The sequence below is a fragment of the Cynocephalus volans genome, chromosome 12, assembly GCF_027409185.1.
Source record: "Cynocephalus volans isolate mCynVol1 chromosome 12, mCynVol1.pri, whole genome shotgun sequence".
NCBI lineage: Eukaryota > Metazoa > Chordata > Mammalia > Dermoptera > Cynocephalidae > Cynocephalus > Cynocephalus volans.
Window position 1 is genome coordinate 88,544,588 of NC_084471.1, and position 24,068 is coordinate 88,568,655.

The 24,068-nt window shown below is 37.5% G+C and overlaps 1 protein-coding gene across 1 annotated transcript in view; it reads right to left on the minus strand.

The window, feature by feature from the left end:
• IRAG2 (inositol 1,4,5-triphosphate receptor associated 2) overlaps positions 1-16,277 on the minus strand; it is a 98,110-nt gene extending 81,833 nt beyond the window's left edge. Inside the window, exons 1-4 of the mRNA XM_063076129.1 lie at positions 15,704-16,277; positions 14,609-14,719; positions 2,498-2,678; positions 65-147 (exon numbers count right to left, since the gene is read on the minus strand). Coding sequence (XP_062932199.1) covers positions 65-147; positions 2,498-2,678; positions 14,609-14,719; positions 15,704-16,277 — 949 coding nt within the window. The remainder of the gene's footprint in view (positions 1-64; positions 148-2,497; positions 2,679-14,608; positions 14,720-15,703) is intronic.
• Between the last annotated feature and the right edge of the window lie 7,791 nt (positions 16,278-24,068).

Below are 24,068 nucleotides of genomic sequence, written 5' to 3' on the forward strand. Positions count from 1 at the left end.
AAAATTTCATTTTCTCCAAACCACAAGAAAGGGGCAGAGCAATCCTGAAGGAACAGATACATACTTGCTCCACCTGGTTTTATGCTGTCCTGTTCTTCAAAAACAGAACGACTGAAGATGCCACTTAATCCACTATTCACTCCTTCCCTGTAGCCAAAAAACAAAACCAGCCAGCTAGGATTCTTTTCCTTACCAAAGTTCAGTTCATTTTTAAGATGTGCTCTGTATTTTCCTATTCAGGTATTTTTTTCTGAGTTTTAAAACCCATCTATTCATTCAACAACTATTTAGAGTCCAATAGTGTGCTAGGTACTTAGGATGATAGACAAAAAACGTAAGGCATTACCTTCACCATTCATAAACTTTTAATATAACACGAAAAAGAAAACACGCATGCAGAAATAGGCAGGTGGAGGTGGACAGCAGCATATGCTTAGGGAACGAGGTGTCAGTGGATTAGGAAATTGAAATACTTTGTAGTAGTAAGTGGAGACTTGTGGAGGCAGCCAGACCACATGCCTTGAGGGATTGGGAAGGAAAAGCACGAACCACTAACACTGCGGAATACACTCATGGTGCTATCACCTTCCCTTTCTCATGAGAGCCACGCGGAACCAAGACGAATTGTACTTGGAGAATTTTGCTCCTGAAATCTGGGGAACTCTCTGTATAGGCTTCTGTCCATTACACCAACTCTAGCTCAACCTCCCAAAATAAACATATTAAAATTTCAACCATTTCTTTTTAGAGTCTTTATACTATGATTTAAATTTTGTTACTCAGGCTTTCTAAGCACCAAATCATTAGCTTCTCTCTCTGGAGCAGCCACAAACTTCTCTAAATTTGTCTTACATCTCACTGTTTTTCAGTGTGAGATGTCTGTAGGAAGGTGTCTGAGCAAAAACCTCACAGCATTCCTACTATTGCTATGTACACACCATCACCATTTCTGAGTTTTTGCTCTTATATTTTGTATTTATACCTCCAATGGTTTTTCTTTTCCTTTTTATTTATTTTCATCTTTTATTTGGCCCTTACTCTGTTGTACAAGTGGATAGTTGATATTATTATACAAACACATATTTTAGTAAAATTAAAAAATTCATAAGAAAAAAAATGAAGAGCATCATGCAGAGACGACCATTTTGGCATCCATTCTTCCCAACTTTTTCCTATGCATATATTTTTTATTTCTTCACGAAAACAGAATTATACTACATATATGGATCTTTGGCCTATTTAAAATACATACAAATATTTCTTTTGTTCAATATTCATCTAATTATTACTTGTAATGACTATTTAGAATTCTAGTGTACGGAAGTACTATAATTTATTTGCCTGATTCCTTATTTTTAAATATTTAGATTGCTTCTATTTTTCACTATCATAAACAACCTTCTACATATACTCGTATTAGAGTCTATGATTGGTTGTTTTTTTGTTTTTTGTTTTTGAAGTTGCATTACCACTTGAAGAGGCTGCGTATTTTTAAGGGTTTAATACACATGCCTAAATTGCTCTTAAAAAAAACTGTGTCCACTTGCACTACTGCCAACAATGTAAGAGAGGGCCGTATCTCTCCCTTTCCCCCCACCACAATATGGGTTAGAGCTATTCTTTTAAATCTTTATTAAACTCATGGGCAAAAAGGGTATATTCTCTTTATCTGCATTTCTTGGATTACTAGTAAGATTATATATGTTTTATATATTTATGTTACCTGCATGATTAACCTGTGAATGGCAAACAACATTTCAGTCATATTTTCTTAAGTCATCTATACATTCTAACCTTACCAGAAATATAGCAACTTTTTCCATTCTTTGGGCTTGAACAAATTCCTAGTATGTATCAGCTGATAGCTGGAGATCAGACTCTAAGTCAGAAGCATAGAAATTAGGCTTCCTGTGAAAGAAGATGTACTTCTCCAGCATTACCTGAGACTACTGGTGCCATTTTCCCTTTTTTTTTTTTTTTTTTTTTTTCCTATTTCACTGTCCTTTCCTTTTCTCCTTAGCCTTCTTATATTCTAGCCCCCCCAAATTATACTCACTGACTAGCCCCACTGGCTTTAAAAGGGAGTTCAATCTTGAACTTGAATACATTTGGAGATTATATAGTAACAATAGTTCACTCGACTCATGCAACCTCAGCTCTCTGTGAGAAAATAATATGTGCATTCCACTAATTACAATAAATGTTATCAGAATTAACATATTAGAGCAAGGATTCTCAAAGTGTGCCCACCCCCATGTCCCATCATTAGCTTCACCTGGTCACCTGTTGCAAGTGATCAGGCTTCACCTCAGACCTATTGAATCAGGGTCGTGGGGCCCAGCAATCAGGTTAAGCATCATCAGGTGATTCCAATGCATGCTAAAGTGTGGGAAGCACTAGATTATAGTATTTTCATCAAGAAAACAGTGCTTAGCATCAATTATAATCGATTGTTAAAACAGAACCTCAAAATGCATCCTGCTGGGACTGTGATTACCGTTTGTTCCTGCAGTAAGCCATCCATTCTTTCATGACAGCATGGAAAGTTCCCAGATCCACATGTGGATCTCTCTTTTCAGGATCAATCATGTTCCACAGCTCCTCAAGGCCACTGACTTCAGAATCTTGGCTAGTTGTCTGTCTCAGGTAATCTATTATTTTGGCTACTCCTACTGAGCCTTAGGAAGAAGAAAGGCAAATTATTTTTGAAGGATGGGGAAAGACATATTTTTAACTAGTGAGGTGCTTAACTTTTTCAGGTCCCTTGGATCCTAGAAACATGCCATATTACCCTTGCAGTCCTGTTGCCCTGGCATGGTATAGTGGAAAGACTGCTGGCCCTAGGTTGGAGTCCAATGGACCCCAGTGTCAAATCTTGTCTCAGGAGATTACCATCTGTGTGGCTTTGGGAAAATTACTTAATCTCTCTGAGCCTCAGTTTTCTTATCTGTGAGACAGGGATACTGATAACTATTATACAGAGCTGTTGTAAGGTTTAAATACTGCTGATTATGTAATCAATAATCACTTGCGAGAAGTGATCAAAACACCAATTTATTGTTGTCTCTCATTCTTTCCTTAAAAAGCATTCAGTGAAGGAACTTTTTTGTCTGCCCTAGATGAAATTTCAGTCTCAATTAGAAATCTTTGACTCTTTTGTTGTGTGTATATGTATGCGTGTGAGGGAGAGGGGATACCTTCTTAGATACAGTCAGTCCTACTATCATGTTCAGAAATTAAAGTCATCCAGACTATTTCAGTCATTGACACACCAATCTTCTCTAAACATAAGACTTCTCTTTTACTTCCAACTAAAACTGCCTTGGTCTGGTTGCTTGCAAGGAAAGGGGAAAATAAGTAGAAGGTTGACAGGGTGAATGCAAGAGTGAAAATCCTTCCCTCAAGGAAGGTAGTATAGACCATGACATAAGAAAAAAATAAGTCTTATAATTAGAGGAAGATCATTGTAAAGGAGACTGAATAACTTTAAAAGAATATTAATTTGTCATTTCAATATGATAGGAATTGGAAAGGGAAATAAAATTATTACTACAATTATTTAGAGAGATGATTTTTTTCCTTATTTGTAGTAGAATTGGAAAGAAAGCTGGAAATCCAACAAGAATACCTTTGTCTCATTTTCTTCCCCTAAAACTCTAAACTCTCTGTCATATACCTCAAAACTGGAAAGGCCTCCTGTGATGGTTAATTTTATGTGTCAATTTGACTAGGCCATGGGGTGCCCAGATATTTAATCAAAAATTATTTGGGATGTTTCTGTAGGGTGTTTTTGGATGAGATTAACATTTAAATCTGTAGGCTATGTAAAGCATATTGTGGTCCCTGAGTGGGTCTCATCCAATCAGTTGAAGGTCTGAATAAACAAAAACGTTGACCGTACCCTGAGTAAGAGAGAATTCCTCTGCCTGACTGCCGTCTCATGGGGACATTGGCTTTTTTTCTGCCTTTGGACTTGAACTGAAATGTTGGCCCTTCCTTGGTCTCAAGCCTGTTAGCTTTCAGACTGGAACTACAACATCAGCTCTCCTGGTTCTCAATCCTTTGACTTGGAATTGAACTAAACCATTACTCTCCTGAGTCCCTAGCTTGCTGGCTCACCCTACAGGTCTTGGGACTTGCCTACCTCTGGAGTCATATGATCAAATTCCTTATAATAAATCTCACAGATAGAGATTGACAGATAGATAGATATCTCCCCTCTGGAAAGCCCTGACTAATACATGTTCAATTTCCCTCGATGAGAGCATTCTTATTTTCTTTAGAGAAATGATTTTTTAAATCCCATCCAAGCAGAGAGGCTCTTGCAACAAATAGAAGTGTACTTTAGAGAGTTAATGGAAAAATAGAATTGAAAAATAATATGATCTTTCCATGAAGCTTTTGAAGTATTCTCATAAACCCCACTCATCATCAAGTTATAATTAAGACTATATGCAAATATTTTGCCACAAGAATGTTCATTGTGGTGTTGTTTATAATAGAGAAAAAAACAATATCCACTTAAGATGGATTGGTTAAATATATTATGTTACATCCAAAAAAAGAATAGCATATGAAGAAAATTTCTTGATGCAAAGTATTCAAAATTATTGAGAATAATAAGATTATAAAACAAGTCTAGAAATACTCCCATGTGTACTTAAGGAATGTGTTAGTATATATCAAGAAAAAAGGAACGACCAAAAAAAAAAAACCAACCATTTTCAGCAATCATATTGGGATAATGAGGTGGACAGAGTCCAGGGCATACCTCATGATTCCACCTCCTGGTGTTCATGCTCTGTGTGATTCCCTCTCCTGGAGTGTGGGAGCAACCTGTGACTTGCTTCTAACTAATAGAATATGGCCAAGGTGATATAATACACATGTATAGGACTCCACGATTAAGTTACCTAAGACTCGCACCTGTCTTGCTGAACTTTGAAGAAGCAAACTACCATGGTATGGGCTGCCTAAGCTGAAAGACCCAAGTGGCGAGGAACTGAGGTCAGCTTCCAGCTGACAACAGCAAGAAACTGAAGCCCTCAGTCCTACAACCATAAGGTACTAAATTCTGCCAATAAAAGCAGGTTACTCCCCAGCTGAACCACAGATTAGGTGGTTGCCCCAAACAGCACCCTAATTACAACCTTGTGAGTTTCTCTGCCAAGAACCTAACTAATCTGTGCCTAGACTCGTGATTCACAGAGGTTGTAAGGTAAAAGCATTTGTGTTGTTTTAAGCTACCCAATGTGTAGTAATTCAGCAATAGAGAATTAATACAAGTAGTTTGGGTACCGTTATCCTAAAACTATTACGTGTGTACAGAATAAGGCGAATGAACATTTATATTGGTGATACTGAGAACCAGGATTGTCATTGGGTGAGAAAGAAGACATAAAAGAGATAATTAAAGACACTGTAGTTCTGAATTTGTGTTAGAAGAAAGGCTATGGATTCATAATGTATTTTATCTTCAAAAAATTTAACCACTGAAAAGGCCTAGAAATAACACCACCGCTTGTCCCTGGACTGTGGTCTCTGTATAATATTTTCCATGAAAAGGTGCCATAGGTCCTTGAAGAAATAACTGATTCCCATGCTAGAGCAGGAAATGTATAAGGTAAGCCTTGAGAATTTTATAATACCAGGAAAAACAAGAAAACTATTAAAAACTACAAGACTATGTCAAAAGTATTAGTACCTGGGACATCTGGTTGCATCAGGAATTAAGGAAATGCTCACAGAAAAATGGGGACATACTGAACAGACATAGGAACCAGCTTGAAGAGGATCCTGCTGTCCAACTCTGGGACAACGTGATCATAAAAATAATAACAGATTATAAATCACTGAATATAAGAAGAATCCAGAAATTCATAGTGATATTAATTAATTAGGGAGAAGGTAAAACCCTTACGGTATATTGACAAGTAATAAACATAGAAAGAATGATGTAGATAGAAAAATGTTTATTCAGCAACCATCACTGTAATAATTGATTCAGGCAAAAAATATCAATGGATGCTAAAATTAGTGAAAGTTTGATGAGGAACAGGATACTTACATAGACAGTTTATCTTCCCATAAAATACTTATTAACTACAAAGGAAAAATAGTAACTTTACAATGGAGAAACCTGGCAGACACCACACTAACCAAGTGATCAAAGTTAAAAATCCTGATGTATAATACTAAGTAAGATACAACATCACTTCTGCAGCACACCTACTAAAAGTGAACAACCCAAATCTAATCAAGAGGAAATATCATTCTACAAAGTAACTGGCCTAGACTCTTCAAAAATTTTAAGGTCATAAAAGACGAAGAACCTGATGAACTGTTCCAGATTAAAAGAGACTAAAGAGATGTGACAACTAAATACAAGGTAGTGATTCTGGATAGCATCCTGAGCCAGGAAACAAAAAAGCTATGAAGTATATTATTGAGACAGAGACAAAATCTGAATATGGAATTGTGAATTAGATAATACTATTGTATCAATGTTAAATGTTCTGGTTTTGATCACTATACCATATAAGCAAATGCCCTTGTCTGTAGGAAATATATACTTAGGTACTTAGAAGTAAAGAGGGACAATATCTGCTCACAAGTGGATGAGAGAAAGAGAGGAACATCGAATGATAAAGCAAATGGGTCAAAACATAAACAACTAGTGAATCTGCATAAAGGACATAGGCAAATTATTTTTACTTTTCTTGAAAATTTTTTGTTAGTCTGAAATTATATCAAAATGAAGTTACCTCTGTAGCCAGCATGAAGAGGTTCCTATTGTTGAATGATGGACAGCAATAACAGCAATAAGAATAAGATGAGCATCATTAAGAAAAATAATAAGGAATAAAACATAGGAAATGTGCTAAAATAATGAATTCAAAATCATACACAAAACTTCACTTTGGAGGAGACTACAGGACCAATTTATTATTTTGAAAAGTGGTAGATAAAGAGACACATTAAAGCTTTTATCCTGCTTCTGCAGGATACAAGACTCAGGACAGCAAAATAGTTGATGAAGCAGGGTACAGTTACTCATTACAGATGTATTCCAGCTGATAAATGAGGAAGGAATGATAGAAAATCACCATTCGCAACACCTAATGAAAGATCTATGTCTTCATCAACAGTTGCCTTCTGATAAAAACATGTAACACCATCTATGTAGAATGTTTGTCCAAAAAAAAAAAAAAAAAACAAAACCCAAACTTGTATCTGATAAGACCTCTAAATAGGGGACAAAGACACAGGGTGTGTTCCTAATGATGCATAAACACCAGATTTCAGATTGTGGGAAACTCTACAAGACAAAAGAACCAGTTTCTTTAACAAATAACTTAAAATGCAAAAAAGAGATATGGAAAGAGAACATAGACATAAGGCAGACAACCAACCGCAATGAAAAGAAAAATCTTTCTTGGATATTGATGTGAATGATGAAAGCATTTAAGGGAAAAAAAAGGTACGTATCACACAAATGGGAAATTTTGAATACTGACAGGATATTTGATAATATTAAGAAAGCATGTTACTCTTTTAGTCATAATAATTGCTTTGTTGTGTTTAAAATAAATCATTATCTTTTAGAAATATGTACTGAAAAGAAATATTTAGATCAAATAATGTAATATCTGGGATTTGCCTCAAAATAATTCAGAGGAGGAGAGAAACAGGTGGGTTTAGAAATGAGACATGAGTCCCTGCCAACAGCTGGCACAAGCACAGGAACCTTCAGGTGCTGAAGGCAGCCCCCGCCCTGACAGCCAGCAGGACCTCAAGGCACCATCGCATCCTGACACTGCCACAGACACCACCACTACTGCAAGGACAGCCTGCTACCACAGCAGCAACCACCACTGCCACAGCAGCCACCACTGCCATGCAGGTGGCCTGCCAACCACTCGACTGCACTGACACAGGAGAGTCATTAGTGGAGACTGGGGAAAGAGGTGAGTGAGCAAAGACCTGTGAACAAGTGGCCCAACCCACAGGGGGAATTATTCTGTTCCCCACCATGGTAGCACACCTGGACGTGGGAGGTACACGCGCAACCCACACAACTTTCTTGATCTGGGGAGAGACACATGTGAAATCCCCAGAGAGTGCAAAAACCCAAGATAACCAAATAAAGGGAAAAAAAATTTCCCAACCACCACCAACCCATCTCCCAACCAGGGGCAAGGAACCAGGAGGAGAAACTCTGCCCAGGGTCACCCATTCAAACTAAGGAGCTCCAGTATACCCCAGTGCACCCATCAGGGTCACGGGATCCTAGCCAGGGTGCCAAAAAGCCTGCCCAGGGTCACCCGCCCCAGCCAAAAACTGATGGGGCATCCAGTTACTTCTCCCAAAAACTCAATAGCTTGCCCACATCCTCAACAACCCAACACAGTGTCACTAACCTCAGCAAGGAATCGCTAACTGGCCCAGTGCCTAGGCTGTGGAGATACTCACACACAACTCTAACACTGAATATGGCTGAAGTACCCACATGGAGACCACACTACTGCATCTACCCAGAACCAATACTAAAACACCCTACTCAACGGTCAATATAAAACACATCTACAGAAGGAAGTCTCCTCAAAACCCACTCCAAAGTAAGAGAAGAAGCGACTGTCTAGCAGATGACTAGATGTCTGCATAGAGATATTAGAAATATGAAAAAACAAGAAAATATGACACCACAAAGGAATACAATAATTCTCAGGTACCAGACCCCATAGAGCAGGAAACCCTTGAAATGACTGAAAAGGAATTCCAAGCCATGATCTTAAGGAAACTCAATGAGATACAAGAAAACTCAGATGACACAACAAAATTAGAAAAACTATCCAGGATATGAAGGAGGAAATTTACAAATAGATTAATACCTTAAAAAAGAATGTAGCAGAACTCCAGGAACTGAAGGATTCATTCAACAAAATAAAAAACACAACCAAGAGCTTCAGCAGCAGGCTAGAGCAAGCAGAAGAAAGAATTTCTGATCTTGACGATAGTCTTTTTTAAGTAACCCATGCAGATCAAAAAGAAAAGAAATTTTAAAAATGAAGAAAATCTAAGAAAGATAGCAGACAACCTTAAGTACACAAACATCTAAGGCATGGGTGCTCTGGAAGGGTAGTAGAAAGGAAAAGGCATTGAGAACATATTCAATGTAATAATAGAATATTTCTCAGGGAGAGACATGGACCTTCAGAGCCAGGATGTCAAAGATCCCCAAACAGATTCAGTTCAAAAAGGTCCTCTCCGAGACACATTATAGTTAAACTTGCAAAGTTCAAAGATAAAGAGAATCCTAAAACAACAAGAGAAAAGCATCAAGTCACTTATAAGGGAGTCAACAACAGACTTCTCAACAGAAACTCTACAGGCCAGAAGAAAATGGGATATATTCAAAATACTAAAAGAAAGAACCTGCCTGCCAAGAGTAATACCCAGCAAGACTATCCTTCAGAAATGAAAGAGAAATAGTGTATTTCTCAGACAGACAAAAACTGTGGAAGATGATCACCACACAACCAGCCCTGCAAGAAATCCTCAAGGGATTCCTGCATCTGGAATCTGAAAAAAACAATAATTACTACCACAAATGCACAAGAAAGAACAAAACCCACTGGTAGAACAAAAATGCAATGAGAGAGAAAGAAACTATATCTTGCCACCTCAAAAAACCAGCAAACACCACAGATAAGCAATAAAAGAGGAAAAAAGGACCTAAGATACTTACAACATCAAAACAAAAATTGAAAAATGCCAGGAGTAAGACAACACCTTTCAATAACAACCCTAAATGCAATGGATTAATATCCCCACTCAAAAGATAAACATTGATTGCCTATACTAAAAAGCTAGACACAACTATATGATGTCCACAAGAGACACAACTCAACTGTAAAGACACACACAAACTAATAGTAAAGGGATGGAAAAAGATATACCACACAAATGGAAACCAAAAACGAGCAGCAGTAGCTATTCTTATATTTGGAGTAAAATAAATTTTAAACTAAAAACCATAGAAAGAGACAAAGAAGGTCATTATACAATGATAAAAGGACCTATCCAGCAAGAAGACACAACAACCATAAATATATATGCATCTAACACTGGAGCACACAGATATATAAGTCTCAACAAATTTTTAAAAACTGCAATCATGTCAAGTATCTCTTCAGACCACAACAGATTAAAACTAGAAATGAATAAGAAGCAAAACTCTGAAAATTATACAGATACATGGAAAGTAAACAACACACTGCTGAATGACCTATGGGTCCAAGAAGAAATTAAACAGCATATCAAAACATTTCTTGAAACTAACGAAATTAAAGATACATTATACCAAAACCGGTGGGATACTGCAAAAGCAGCAGTAAGAGGGAAATGCTTACATCCAAAGAATAAGAGGATTTCAAATCAACAATTTAATGCCACATGTCAAAGAACTAGAAAAACAAGAACAATCCAATCCCAAAATTAGTAAACAGAAAGAAATAATTAAGATCAAAGCAGAACTAAATGAAATAGAGACCCAAAAAACAATACAAAAGATCAATGAAACAAAAAGCTGGTTTGGAGGATGATAAACAAAATAGACAAACCACTAGCTAACTAAGCCTAACTAAGAAAAAGAGAGAATACACAAATGACCAATCAGAAATGAAAAAGGAGACATTACAAACCAATACCACAGAAATACAAAGAATCACAGAGACTATTATGAACAACAACACACGAAGAAATTTGAAAATCTGGAGGGAAAGGATAAATTTCTGGACGCATACAAACTACCAGGACTGAACCAAGAAGAAATAGAAAACCAGAAACTAATAAGCAACAAGATTGAAGCTGTAATCAGCAGTCTCCCAACAAAGAAAAGCCCAAGACCGGATGGCTTTACTGCTAAATGCTACCAAACCTTTAAAGAGGAATTGATATCAATTCTCTTCAAATTATTCCAAAAAATTGAAACAGAGGCCATTCTCCCAAACTCATTCTACGAGGCCAGCCTCACCAAAATCAGACAAAGATACAACAAAAAAAGAAAACTACAGGCTAATATCTATTTTGAACTATCATAAGAATGTAACTTTTGCTTAAGGAGAGGTTATACTTTAGATAATGAGCCAGTTTGACCAACTTAGTTTTTCATTAATTGTACTTTGGAATGTCACCTTGTTAATTTTACTGATGTTACTAGTTTCCATTGTTTAAGCTATACTTAGCCATAGATAACTTTTGTAACACTGCCCATGTCCTTGTGTTGTTTTGTAATGATTGAATCAACTGAATTCTGTGACCCTTCCTTGTCTTTACAATAAAAAACCGAAGCTAACTTTGAATGGCTGCTGCACCCAGTTTTCTCCTTCTAACATAGGAGTTTCTGGGGCACAGACCCTTCAGACTTCTCAATACACTCATGGCACTTTGAGTAATCCTTTTTTCATCTCTGTTACACAGTGAGAAGTGTAACATTGAACATATATGCAAAAATCCTCAACAAAATATCAGAATACAGCAACACATCCAAAAAAATTATACACCTTGATCAAGTGGGATTCATTCCAGGTCTGCAAAATGGTTCAACATATGCAAGTCAATAAATGTGATACACCACATCACCAAAATCAAGGACAAAAACCATACAATTATCTCAGCAGAGGCAGAAAAGGCATTTGACAAAATTCAACATCCCTTCATAATAAACACTCTCAATAAGTTAGGTATAGAAAGAAAGCATCTTAATACAATAAAAGCCATATACAACAAACCCACCTCATCCCAACATCATCCTGAATAGGAACAAGACAGGGATGCCCGCTCTCACCACTCCTATTTAACATAGTATTGGAAGTACCAGCCAGAGAAATCAGGCAAGAGAAAGAAATAAAAGGCATTCACATCAGAAAAGATGAAGTCATAATGTCCCTCTTTGCAGATGATATGATCCTATATGTAGAAAAACCTAACGACTCCTCAAAAGAACTCTTAGAGCTGATAAAAGACTTCAGAAAAGTTGCAGGATACAAAATCAACACACAAAAATCAGTAGTGTTTTTGTACTCCAATAACAAACTAGCAGAAAAAGAAATCAAGAAAGCAAGCCCATTTACAATAGTTACCAAAAGAATAAAATACCTAGGAATCAATTTAACCAAAGAGGTGAAAGATCTTGATAATGAGAACTACAAATCACTGCTGAAAGAAATGAAAGAGGACACCAAAAGATGGACAGACATTCCATGCTCTTGGATTTGAAGAATTAACATTGTGAAAATGTCCATACTATACAAAGCAATCTACAGATTCAGTGTGATCACCATCAAAATACCAATGACATTCCTCACAGAAACAGAAAAAACAGTCCTAACATTCATATGGATCAACAAAAGATCCCAAATAGTTAAACCAACCTCCACAAAAAAATAAAATAAAACTGGAGGCATAACACTACCCTGACTTCAAATTATACTACAAAGCTATAGTAACCAAAACATCATGGTACTGGCCTAAAAATTGACATCAAACCTATGGAACAGAATAGAGAACCCAGAAATCAACCCACATACTTACAGCCAACTGATCTTTGATAAAGGCAACAAGAACATACTATTTGGGAAAAGACTGCCTCTTCAATAAATGGTGCTGGGAAAACTGGACATCCATATGTAGAAGAATGAAACTAGACATGCACCTCTCACCATATAGCGAAGTCAACTCAAAATGGTTAAAGATTTAAATATAAGACCTGAAACTATAAAACTCCTAAACAAAAACACTTCAGGAAGTAGGACTGGTCAAAGACTATAAATAAGACTGCAAAAGCCAGACAACAAAGGAAAAAATAAACAAATGGGATTATATTAAGCTAAAAATCTTCTGCACAGTGAAAGAAACAATTAACAGAGAGAAAAGAATGAGAGAAAACATTTGTAAATTGTGCATCTGACAAGGGATTAATATCCAGAATATGCAAGGAACTCAAAAACAGTTTTAAAAAAAAAAGTAACCCGATTAAAAACTGGGCAAAGGAGCTGAAGAGGCATTTCTCAAAAGAAGATATACAAATGGTCAACAGACACATGAAAAACTGCTCTACATCACTCAGCATCCCAGAAATGTAAATCAAAACCACACCGAGATGTCATCTTATGCCAGTCAGACTGGCCATTATCAGAAAGAATAACAAATGCTGGCAAGGATGCGGAGAAAGGGGAACCTTCCTACATGGTTGGTGAGACTGTAAACTAGTGGAGCCATTATGGAAAACAGTATAGATGTTCCTCCAGCAACTACAGATAGAACTGCCATACAATCCAGCAATCCCACTGCTGGTATATACTCAAAGGAACGGGAATCATCATGTCAACAGGACACCTGCACTCCCATGTTTGTCACAGCTCTATTTACAATAGCCAAGAGTTGGAACCAACCTAAATATCCATTGATGGATGACTGGATCAGGAAAATGCAGTATATGTATATACAGTGGAATACTACTCTGCCATGAAAAAAAAGAATGAAATTCTGCCATTCACAGCAACATGGATGAACTTAGAGAAAATTATGTTAAGTGAAATAAGCCAGACACAAAGAGAAACACTGCATGTCCTCACTCATAAGTAAGAGCTTAAAAAAAAAAAAGAAAGAAAGAAACAACGATCACAATAATTCACTGAACTTTCAAAAGGAGAGAAGAGAACTGAGGCCACCAGTGGTGGGAAAGGGGGATGGGAGACTAACAAGAAACTGGCAAAGGGCCACGAAAAATGATTACATTATGTAATGTTGATATACTAATTATCCTGACTTGAGCATCACATATTGCACACAGGTATTGATATTCAACTCTGTACACCCCCAGATATGTACAGTTAATTATGTTTCAATTAAAAAAAAAGAAATGAAACAAAACTAGTTATGACACATGTATAAGGGTTCATCATTCTATTCTCTCTACTTCAGTATATGTTTAAAATGTTCTATGATAAAAAAAAAATAATGCAACAAAACCATATTGACAGAGGAAACTGAAAAGAGATACAACAAACTGCAAATGATGGTTACTCAGGAAAATAGGATTTCTGATTATCTTTCCCTTCTCTTTGCTAATCAATACATTATTAATTACAACAAGCATGAGTCACTTATGTACTAAAAATTACTTGCGGAAATTTTAAAGAGAAGGCATCTTCAAAAAAACAGAAGTGAAAAATCTAAAATTAAAAATTGTGATAAACTTGTACAGCGGTTTTCTATATTTGAAAAACATATTCCTTGTGAGTCATCTATGACAAGTAGTTCTAATCAGTGATTAGATCTGGAAAGTCAGCTGATAAGCTCATTAAAATCATTCAAGTCACTGTTAAAATATGCAAAAACGGTACAAAGAAATTATAAAGAAATAACCAAGACCTGAACATCCAACCTTGCTCCAACGTAAGGTTGGATTAAAAAGTTAGCTTTCACCACATGTGTAAACATGTAATACAGGGTCTCCCACACAGACCATTTCCCTTTATCTAGCAATAGAAAGTACAGATGACTTGGTACTACCAAATATTTGATCAGACAATTTTCAACTTACCTCTGCATTTTGTGTCACATGCATGAAAAATTCTCGTGAGTAACTCCTCTTCACAGGCCCTGTTGATGCTGTAAGTTCCATCTTTGCCATCATCAGTTCCTAGTTTCCATTCTATTAGAAGAAAAAGTTTGCAAATTTGGATGCTTTTTTTGTGCTACAATGATTAATTTCTCATTTCTTGGTTTAATTTTAACAAAACATCTATTTTAATAAAAAGCAGCTCACAATACCGGTTAATTTGAATGGACCAGTCAAAAAAGTGTTGTTGAAAGGTCTACTAATCATTTTTCTTTTTCCTTTATAAGTTTTATAAAAGGAGAAAGAACACATGGAGAGGAAAATGAGCTTTTTGCCCTTTCTTATTAAAAGGGGTCAATGAAAAAGCAACTAGTATGACATAAATAGAAATATCAAAAAAAAAAAAATAGAAGGCAGAAACTAGCTATATAGACAATGTGTCATTTTATGTCATTTTGTTTTTCAGTGCCTATGCCATATGGGACTCTTGAAGCAATCTTGTAAGTAGAGTTCCCTTGATTTCAGTTGGCCTGTGAAATTTACATCCTTCTCTGGCCTCTCTCCTTGGCTCCTGCAATGGAACCCACACTTCCTTACAAAAAGAAATACTAAAATGGTCATTTCAGCAAGATACCTGAGAACTGTATAAATTTTTAACTCCCCTCTATCTATGTATTTTCATCATGACATTCTAATTTGGCCTGGAGAACATTTGTTTTCAGGTCAGTAGAGAAAGACCGCAGTTATGATTGTAAAAACAATCCAGAATTTCTACCAGATTTTTAATCAGAAGCATAGAAAATACTTACATTTCACATACAAGGGTATTTCAAAAAGTTCATGGCAAGATTAATATTATCTTTCAATTCTATTTTTCTACGAACTTTCTGAAGTACGCATACATAAGCTTTCGGGGGAGGCGGGAAGAAACAAACATACTTAAAACAAAAAAGGAAAGATGAATGCTTTCCTCGAAATTCTAATAATGTGGATCTGTTTTTATTAGTTCAGGTATTATAAAAGTAGATATGCTTATTGCTCTGTTGGAAGGACAAACATTAAAAGATTGATATTTACCATCTTCATTAAGAGATAATTTTTTCACCACTGAATCCTTAGGAGTGAAAAAGTCAGAGCTCTGACCAGAAGCAGAATCAAAGTCAAGTGCTAAGGTCCTAAAATTCCTTTCACTACAATAGTTATTCAAATCCTTGTTAGATAAACAATCCTCATTTCTGGTATGTGATATCAAAGATGTATAATTCTGGTTGCTCTGTGATCTCAGTGTTGAGATGCTTTCAGAACTTGTGAGAATAACAGAGTATGTTGCATCCTCAGGAGAGCTGAGGTGAGCGATGGATGGGGTTCTTGGAGAAATTATTTGAGGAGAAGAAATGAAGTTGTCAACCTTCTCAGAACTTGAGAAATGAGAATTGAGCGTAGGAAGGTGAGCAGCAGTCATTTTCCTCAGTACCTCTTCAAAATTTTTCTTGGTGTTGGTTTGTGGCCTATCAAAACTTCTAGATTGGTATTTGATAATCTGTTGAACTGGATGTGAAGTTACTTCTCTCTTTTGGATGGCTCTGATTTTTCTACAGATGCTTTCCACTGGGTTATGCCGCTTCTCAGTTCCCTTCCTTGCAGAAGCCATTGTTGACTCTCCTCCAACTACACAGATGAAGTGGCTAAAGTACAGGCAAAAGTAGATACATTATTAAAAGTTAGCATTTGTCCTAACAATAATTTAGCAAAAGGCTATTTATTCCCAAATCAACTGTGGAACGATCAAGACAAGATGTTCAATTGCTCTAAACAATTTTGCATACATTTAACTTTGCCACTCACGTTTCTAGAAAACAACATATGTAAAGTATTTACCATGTGCCAGGCATAATACTAAGCTCTTTATTCCTATCAACTCGTTTCATCCTCAAAAACAACTCTTTGAGGCAAACATGACTACTTTCTCCATTCTCAGGAAAAGAGAGAATAAGGAACACACCCCCAAGTCACCCCAGATAAGTGCCAGAGCCCAGATTTGAACCCAAGCAGTCCTGTTTACCATACTACTTTTCATTTGCAATATGTCAAATATGGTGGGAGTGCTAGCAGTTCCCATTTGGAGTATCTACCTGGCACTGTTCTCATTCTCAGCTACTGAGAACTTACTAAGTATGCCCTATATTAGGTGTTTCATATACATTATGTCAAAACTTCACACAAACCCTGTCAAGATGTATGGAAGTATCCCCTTTTTACAAAAAAGGAGACAGACTTGAAGAGGTCAAGTAACTTGCTCGCGGACACATCTCTAAGACTTGAGCCAAAGTATGTCCAATTCTCACATAGTGTTATTTCATGGCAAGATATATGGTCTTTAGGTCAAGGGTCCAGATCCCAGTACTGGTCGGCCACCAAAAAAAAAATAATAATAATAATAATAATAAATAAATAAATATATATATATATATATAGAGAGAGAGAGAGAGAGAGTCTTTAAGAAAAAGCACAATGTCACTTCTTACACAATAGTAATTAGGAAATTTAGAAATGAATACAAATAGTTTGAATAGGTACAAACAGTTGAATAAAGAGTTTGAACGTTATGATTTTTTAGGACCTTAACAAAAATTCCCTCAGATCTTTTTTTAAAAAATGCCCTAAGAGAATGAACAAAAGGTAACAAAAATTTTAAAAGACCTGTATTTGGAAGGGGTACCTAGAAAGACTGGGAAGAAGATATTCAAAATTCTCACCATCTGTCTTCATCTTATTTCAACATGATGGCCATCAGTTCTGGCCAATGAAGTTTCAACCAACAGAATCCTTTACTATTTAAGGTAATCATGGTCTCTGAACCTTTATGTTATCATCTGATAATACCCTCCTTTCCATCTATTCAAGGGTTATCTTTCAATGTGAAGCTTAAAACACATTTCTCTACTGAAATTATAGAATCAGTTTATAATCACTGGATTCAACTCTTCCTGGCCTCTCCTAGGATTTATAATTGTACTGTATATTGTCATTTAATTAAATTTGTCTTCTATTCTTGGGTTGTGTGTGTATGCTGTCTCCTTAAAAATAATTTTAACTAGTTATAGCATGGTGTTGGTAACTCCAAGGTCAATAGTTTGGATCCCCATACTGGCCAGTTGCCAAAAAATAAATAAATAATAAAATAATTTTAATTCTTCTGTCTAGAAGCCATGATGTGATTCTTTTCTAGATACTCAATATATTATCGTTGGCACAATTGATGATCTACAATTATATGTAATATGTATAACTACCAGGCTTGTTCTCCAGTTGCTGTGATTGTTGGCTCCCAATCACTTTCAGCTACCACTTTTTCTGGACAACTTCCCCTTGTCCAAACAGAAGATGCTCAATTGCTCAACTGGGAAGGTGGAAGTAAAGCAATAGTCACAACAGAAGAAAAGAATTCACCTGTGAATTCCAAATCTTCAGCTGACTGTGATAGTGACTTAGCAGGAACACATTTGACTTCCCCATGTCAAGCAAAGAGCCTTAAAAAGACTGGTTAAGTATCTATCCATGTTCTCAATGTAAGTTGACTGTTTCTCCTTTCTAGAGCCAGAAAACTGAGCTGCAGGTTGGGCAAAAGGCTAATAGGGGCCCAAGACCTGGAACCTCAGACTCCCAAACCCTGTCTACCCATGTCATTGAACAATGACGTGTTTTGCTGTTCAAGCCACAGGAAGGCCTCACTTTGTGGGCATTTGTAACTGACCTGTATTCATGTTCCTAGCACATAAGACACACATCTCTTTTTGCTTTCCCAAGGCATTTTTCTCCTTCCACTATCTGTTTTCTAAACTTCCATGACCCACCTAGCGAGCCTTGCTTGGCAGTTGATAAGCTAGACCTTACAAAGAGTACACTTAAGACACTGGCTTTCCTGGAGCTAACAAAGCCTCACAAGATTAACTTGTTCTGCTTTTTCTAATATAGAGCAGAACATTTGTGGGAATTCAAGAAATAAGACGGGATGATAAGGATTTCAAAATTTGTGCCACTTTCTCCATATACGGCTAGGAAATATCTCCTGCCTCTCCTGCCTAAATCTCTTTCTTCGTTTAGAAAAGATTAGCAGCAATCTGCCTTAACTCTTAAAAATACAAGTTTAACTTGCTTTGTACGACAACCACCTTTGAAAAAGCATTAACTGAAAATTAAAAACAAAGTGAATTGTACTAAGAGAATCAGTTGCTTGGAGTCTCTCTTTTAAAAAGAATTTTCCTCTTATTTATCCGATTTCTTCTTATTTTCCTCCTGTTTAGCTGATTGAATATTTACGATGTAAAGATGGAACACTTGTAGAAATCTCAATGGCAAGAACTGCTCCCTTTGTGTTTAAGTTCTCTGAATCTCAACTGCAGTCCACATACTTTTAATTAAAACACTTCTAAAATCCATCCCCTCAGGCAGTCAGCCAATATTTATTAAATTCCTACTAAGAGCTAAGTCCTGTGCAGATACTGGTAACGCAATGATGAGCCAGACGGATAGAGGATCTGCTTTCCTAAAACTTGTAATCTATGCAGATAGATATGAACAAGTAAACCACTAGGGTTGCCAGATTAAATCCAGCATGCCCAATAAAATTTTAATTTGAAATAAACAATGTCTAATTTTTTAGTATAAGTATATCCCAAATGTTGGTCGGTATTAATATGTCCCAAATGTTGCTTGGGACATACTTATTCTGAAAAATTGTTATTTATTTGAAATCCAAATTTCACTAGGTGTCGTGTATTTTTATTAGCTAAATCTGGCAACCCTAAAACCTATAAATAAATACATAGCCAGGGGCTATAGAGCGTATAAAAAGGAATTATCACAGTTTGGGAGTAAGGACAGAGAAAAATTCAAGGGCATCTGTTATGTGTCATGCACTGTGCATAATGTTATATTGTTTGCTAAATCCAGGGTTATAGACAGAAAATTAAAAGTGGAACTATAAATCTCCTATAGAAATTTCCAGTTGAATTCATGTGAGCTAAATACAATATAAAATAAATCCAAACCACTTATTTTACTAATCTTATTTTTTATCCCTATTATTAAATTATGCTTCATTGTTATTGTTTATAGAACCTGAGCCTTATTATCACTGTCTGAATCATATTGTATATAGTAAAAGCACTTGAATCATCAACACTTTTCAACCATCTGCCTCATCCAAAACTAGAGAATAATTAAAAGCCTCTGATGCACGGCAACATCTGCAAAACTAGTCTGATTTGTTTCATACCTAAAGTTTGGTTATTCTTTATATGCGTATATCTAATTTTCATCACTGATGTAACTGCAGAGCAGAATATTAACCTCTAAGGCATTTGCCCTCTTTGAGCCTTACAGAAATCTGCCTTTGTTCTGACTTCCTACAAGAGTCTTCACTAGGGTACAGTAAATCCACCACATGTGTACAATATAGACACTATTTCATATTCCTTAAGAATTTTCAAACATAAGGACATAATTTGTGTTTATTAATATCCGTATTTATAAGTTGAAACAGTTGAATTTCATTGCAAACAAAGGCAAAAGATTTACACAGAGGTACAAAAGTAGAATCCTTGAAAAAGTTGGCAGATTTCAGATTGATTCAAAAAGCTCTTTAGAAAGCCTTCTGAATCAAACTAACTCAAAAAAAGATTATGTTGACAATGTAATTAGCTTTCCTTTCCCAACCATCTCATATTTTTCTCTTTATTAATGTTACTTCTTGAACACTGAACTTTCAAGCTTTATATCAGGTAGGTTTATTTTAAAAATCATTCAATACTTGCTTGTGAAATCCAGGCAAATCTTTCATGACTCACCTAAGTGAGATCCTCTTGGGGGTTTAATTAAAGCAAAAGCCTTAATTAATATATGTAAAAATTTAAATATGTATGTGTAGGTAAACAAGAGATTCTTTTTGCCAAAAGAGCCCTTTACTAATAATTGGATGCCACTAAACTCTTCATTAAAATGTAAGAATAAACATCGTTTGCTGAGACGTTCCCAGGAAACCCATCGTTAGCAAGCCCAGTGGAAGAGCAGAGTACAGTTTTCTACTTAAACAGTGAATTTCATATGTGCCAGATTAAAGTTTTCAGACTCTTTGTGACTAGTATTTTATATGATAAAATAACACTTACTTTTCCCTGCCCTTTCTAGGATACATGATAGCAGCTGTTAATCAAAATGATTTGCAAACCACAGGCCCAGATTTAGTAAATCCGCAAACCTTGCTGATTACTAATGAGTGCGAGCTGGTGTAGAACCCTCCGGAACCGTCTCCTACCGCCATTCACTTAACCTTGTTATATTAAGCTCCTTGGATGGGTCACACCCACCTTATTACAAAGATCTCTCATTGGAACAATTCCTAAAATAGCAGAGTCACCCACATGTTTCTCAAAACTGACTGTGTTCTTGTTTCACTTGTTATATGAAGTCTGGTTTTCTTCTCAGAGACAAGAAGACACAATAAATCTGACAGTGAATCAAGAACCCAGGTGCCCCGTGTTCCTCTCGTCTACAAAACCACATCACGGCTGTCCACTAACGCACGTCCTACACGACCAATCCTGGAAACGAGTATACGTTAAGGACTTCAAGTAGCTAAAAGCCCCTCGGAAACAATTCTGGGATTTGCCTGTGGTGAAAGCAACTCTGGTGGGAAACCCAGCTCTGCCACTCTCGGCCACCCATCTTTCCCCCCTATTTTTCAGTGTTTTTCTTTTCTAGATTTGTTTCACGTTTCCAATCAACTGTCGACCTGCTAACACAGACGAATCCTGGAAGTTTGTCTCCTTGGCCGTGAGCGTCTTGGGGTGGAGGTTGGGGTGAGGAGACGACACCTGGGACTGCTCTCCCCTGTCTGGGTACTACTTTCTTCAGGACCAGCGTCGGCCAGAGTTTCAGTATTTACTCGGGGAAACTCACCACCTTGTTCCCACCTGACTTTCCCAGCGCTCCCAGGAACATCTACTGAAAGCTGGAGAGCGGAGGCCCGCAGCCCCGAGGGCGCGGGTGGAGCCGAGGCAGAGACGTGCAGCCCACGAGGGAAGACGCCGCTGGGCCACACCTGCCTGTGGCCACACCTGCCTCGGCCGCAGCGGCGCGAGGACGTCCGGGCGGAGGAAGGAGGCGCCGGCGCCGCGCTGCGCACCACGTGGGTGCGTTCCCCGCCACAGCCAGGGCAACAGAATGAAACTCACCTGAGGACACCCTGTCCCTAATCAGGATGAAGGAAAAGTCACTGTTGCGTTAAATGTCATCAGTTTAACGTCATCAGATGATGTGAAAGTAATTTAACTAGAGCCGTGCGGCTTTTAGAACATTAAGGATGTTATCCCTGCCGTTTGTGCGACCATACCTGGTTTGGGAGAGACAGGCATATATAAACGAGGCGATGGATAATAATTAAGCAAAGAAGTACATGCATTAAGCGCCCTGGGGGAAGGGGCGGGATAGGGTGAGCTCCGTGTGTGCTGAGAAGTGTGTAGAGAGGAGGGGTCATAGCTGGGCTTTAACAAGTGTTTTGGGGAGCTGGGGCCTTGGGTGCAGCGGTGGGTGGGGGAGACCGCGTCACAGCACGGCGGCAGGAGAGGAAGCTGGATGTGTGGCCGCGTTGGGCAAGCAGGTCTCATGGATGGGGAGATGGGCGAGGGGGAGCGGAGCGATGCAAACATGTCAGCTCGGATAGGGAGGAGCCAGCCTGATTCAGAAATGGATGACTTCTTCTGCAATGCCATTTCCCATCCGAGGAGACAATGCTCAGCTGGGACTGAGATCTTAAAAACAGAACAAAACCAAACCTACCATAAAACAAAAAAGCAAACCAGGAGCGGGGTTCTAAACACACCGCCTGAAGCACCGTAACTGAACATTTTGTTTTCAGGCTGGCAGTTTTGCATAATACCGACGGGGCCACTTAGGGTCCCTGGTAACATGCTTCATGACTTCAGCGTAGGTGATTTCCTTACTTCTGGGTTTTCACTCTTCCCCAGCTCCACTTAAGGTGGTCTGAAAATCTATTTGGGGGTATCTAGATTTTTAAAGATGCTCCAATTTTTGTGGCCATTTCTATCACCAGGTGAAAGGGAAGGACAGTGTAGTAGTTAAGAGTGTGGCTCTGGGTTCACATAACCTGCCTTCACATATGAGCTCTGCTGCTTCCTAGCTTTGTGACCTTAGACAAATTATTTAACTCTCTGAGCCTCAGTTTCTTCACCTGCAAAATTGCATCAGTATCATGCCGTGACCTCCTGGGTGTGCTGCACGGATTAAATGAGGTAATACATGTACGGCTCTCAGAACCAGGCCAGCACGTTGTGAGCACTCAGTCATGCTGGGGATTATGAGGCACTTTCTGAAACTCCTTTAATTTATTCAGACATTAGATGACCTCTTAAAGCACCAAATAGTACCTATTCCTCTCTTTAGACTTGCTCTGTTTAATTTCCTATGATATGAACTATCATAATGTCCATGCTTATAATCTGCTTATCAATCCACAGATACCGAAACTAGCAACACCCAGAGTCATAAAGGAAGCCAGTCATAAAGGAAGACAGTGGCAGAGCCAGAAATAGTATTCAAATTCTGAATCCACTAGACCATATTGCCTGTCTGACAAATTATGCACTTACTTTCTGCTCCAAATGAGTATATCACACCTGATGTTTCTCAGAGCAGTGAAAGGAATAACCTGAACAACAAATTCCAACAGATCTGCAATGCATTGAATTAACATGTTCTTTCATTATTTAGTATTAACCTCGTGATTGTTCTAATAGAACACCACAGTGCTGGATTGTCCACCCACCAAGAACAAACAAGACAAAGGACAGACCCTGGACAACATATGCTGTGACTCCTGCACCTGCCCCCTGGAGCAAGCAGAAACACGGTCTCTACCAAAACAGCTTCTCCAACCCTGAGCACATGCTGAGTTAACACAGGCGAGAGTGTAAAGGTATCAAATGCAGACTTTACAAAAATAAACCTAAGGTGGAGGTTTTGGATATACTGTAGGTAAAGTTGATATCAACATCATGGTGTGTTTGCCAAGTCATTTCCCCTTAGTACACATTGACCAGACAGGACCCCTGATATTGCTAGACCTGAAAGAGACTGAGTTGTTAATAATTAGAGAACACTTAAGGGATGTGAATCCCAGTCTTCAAAATGGCATCTCAAGGAAATTAAATCTTATTATATAAATAGGTCAAAAATCTATTTAAGTAATATATATTACTTTGTAATGTAATCTTCAGTGTTATTAGAATATCAAGCCAGTAGCTTTAAATATATGTTGGATCTTCAGGATTAATATCTGGTTCATCCAAGGGAGTTATTCTGTCTAACCAAATATAGATGGGGAGAGGGGAAGGGTTCGGTTGAGATGTACTTTTAGAAGAAA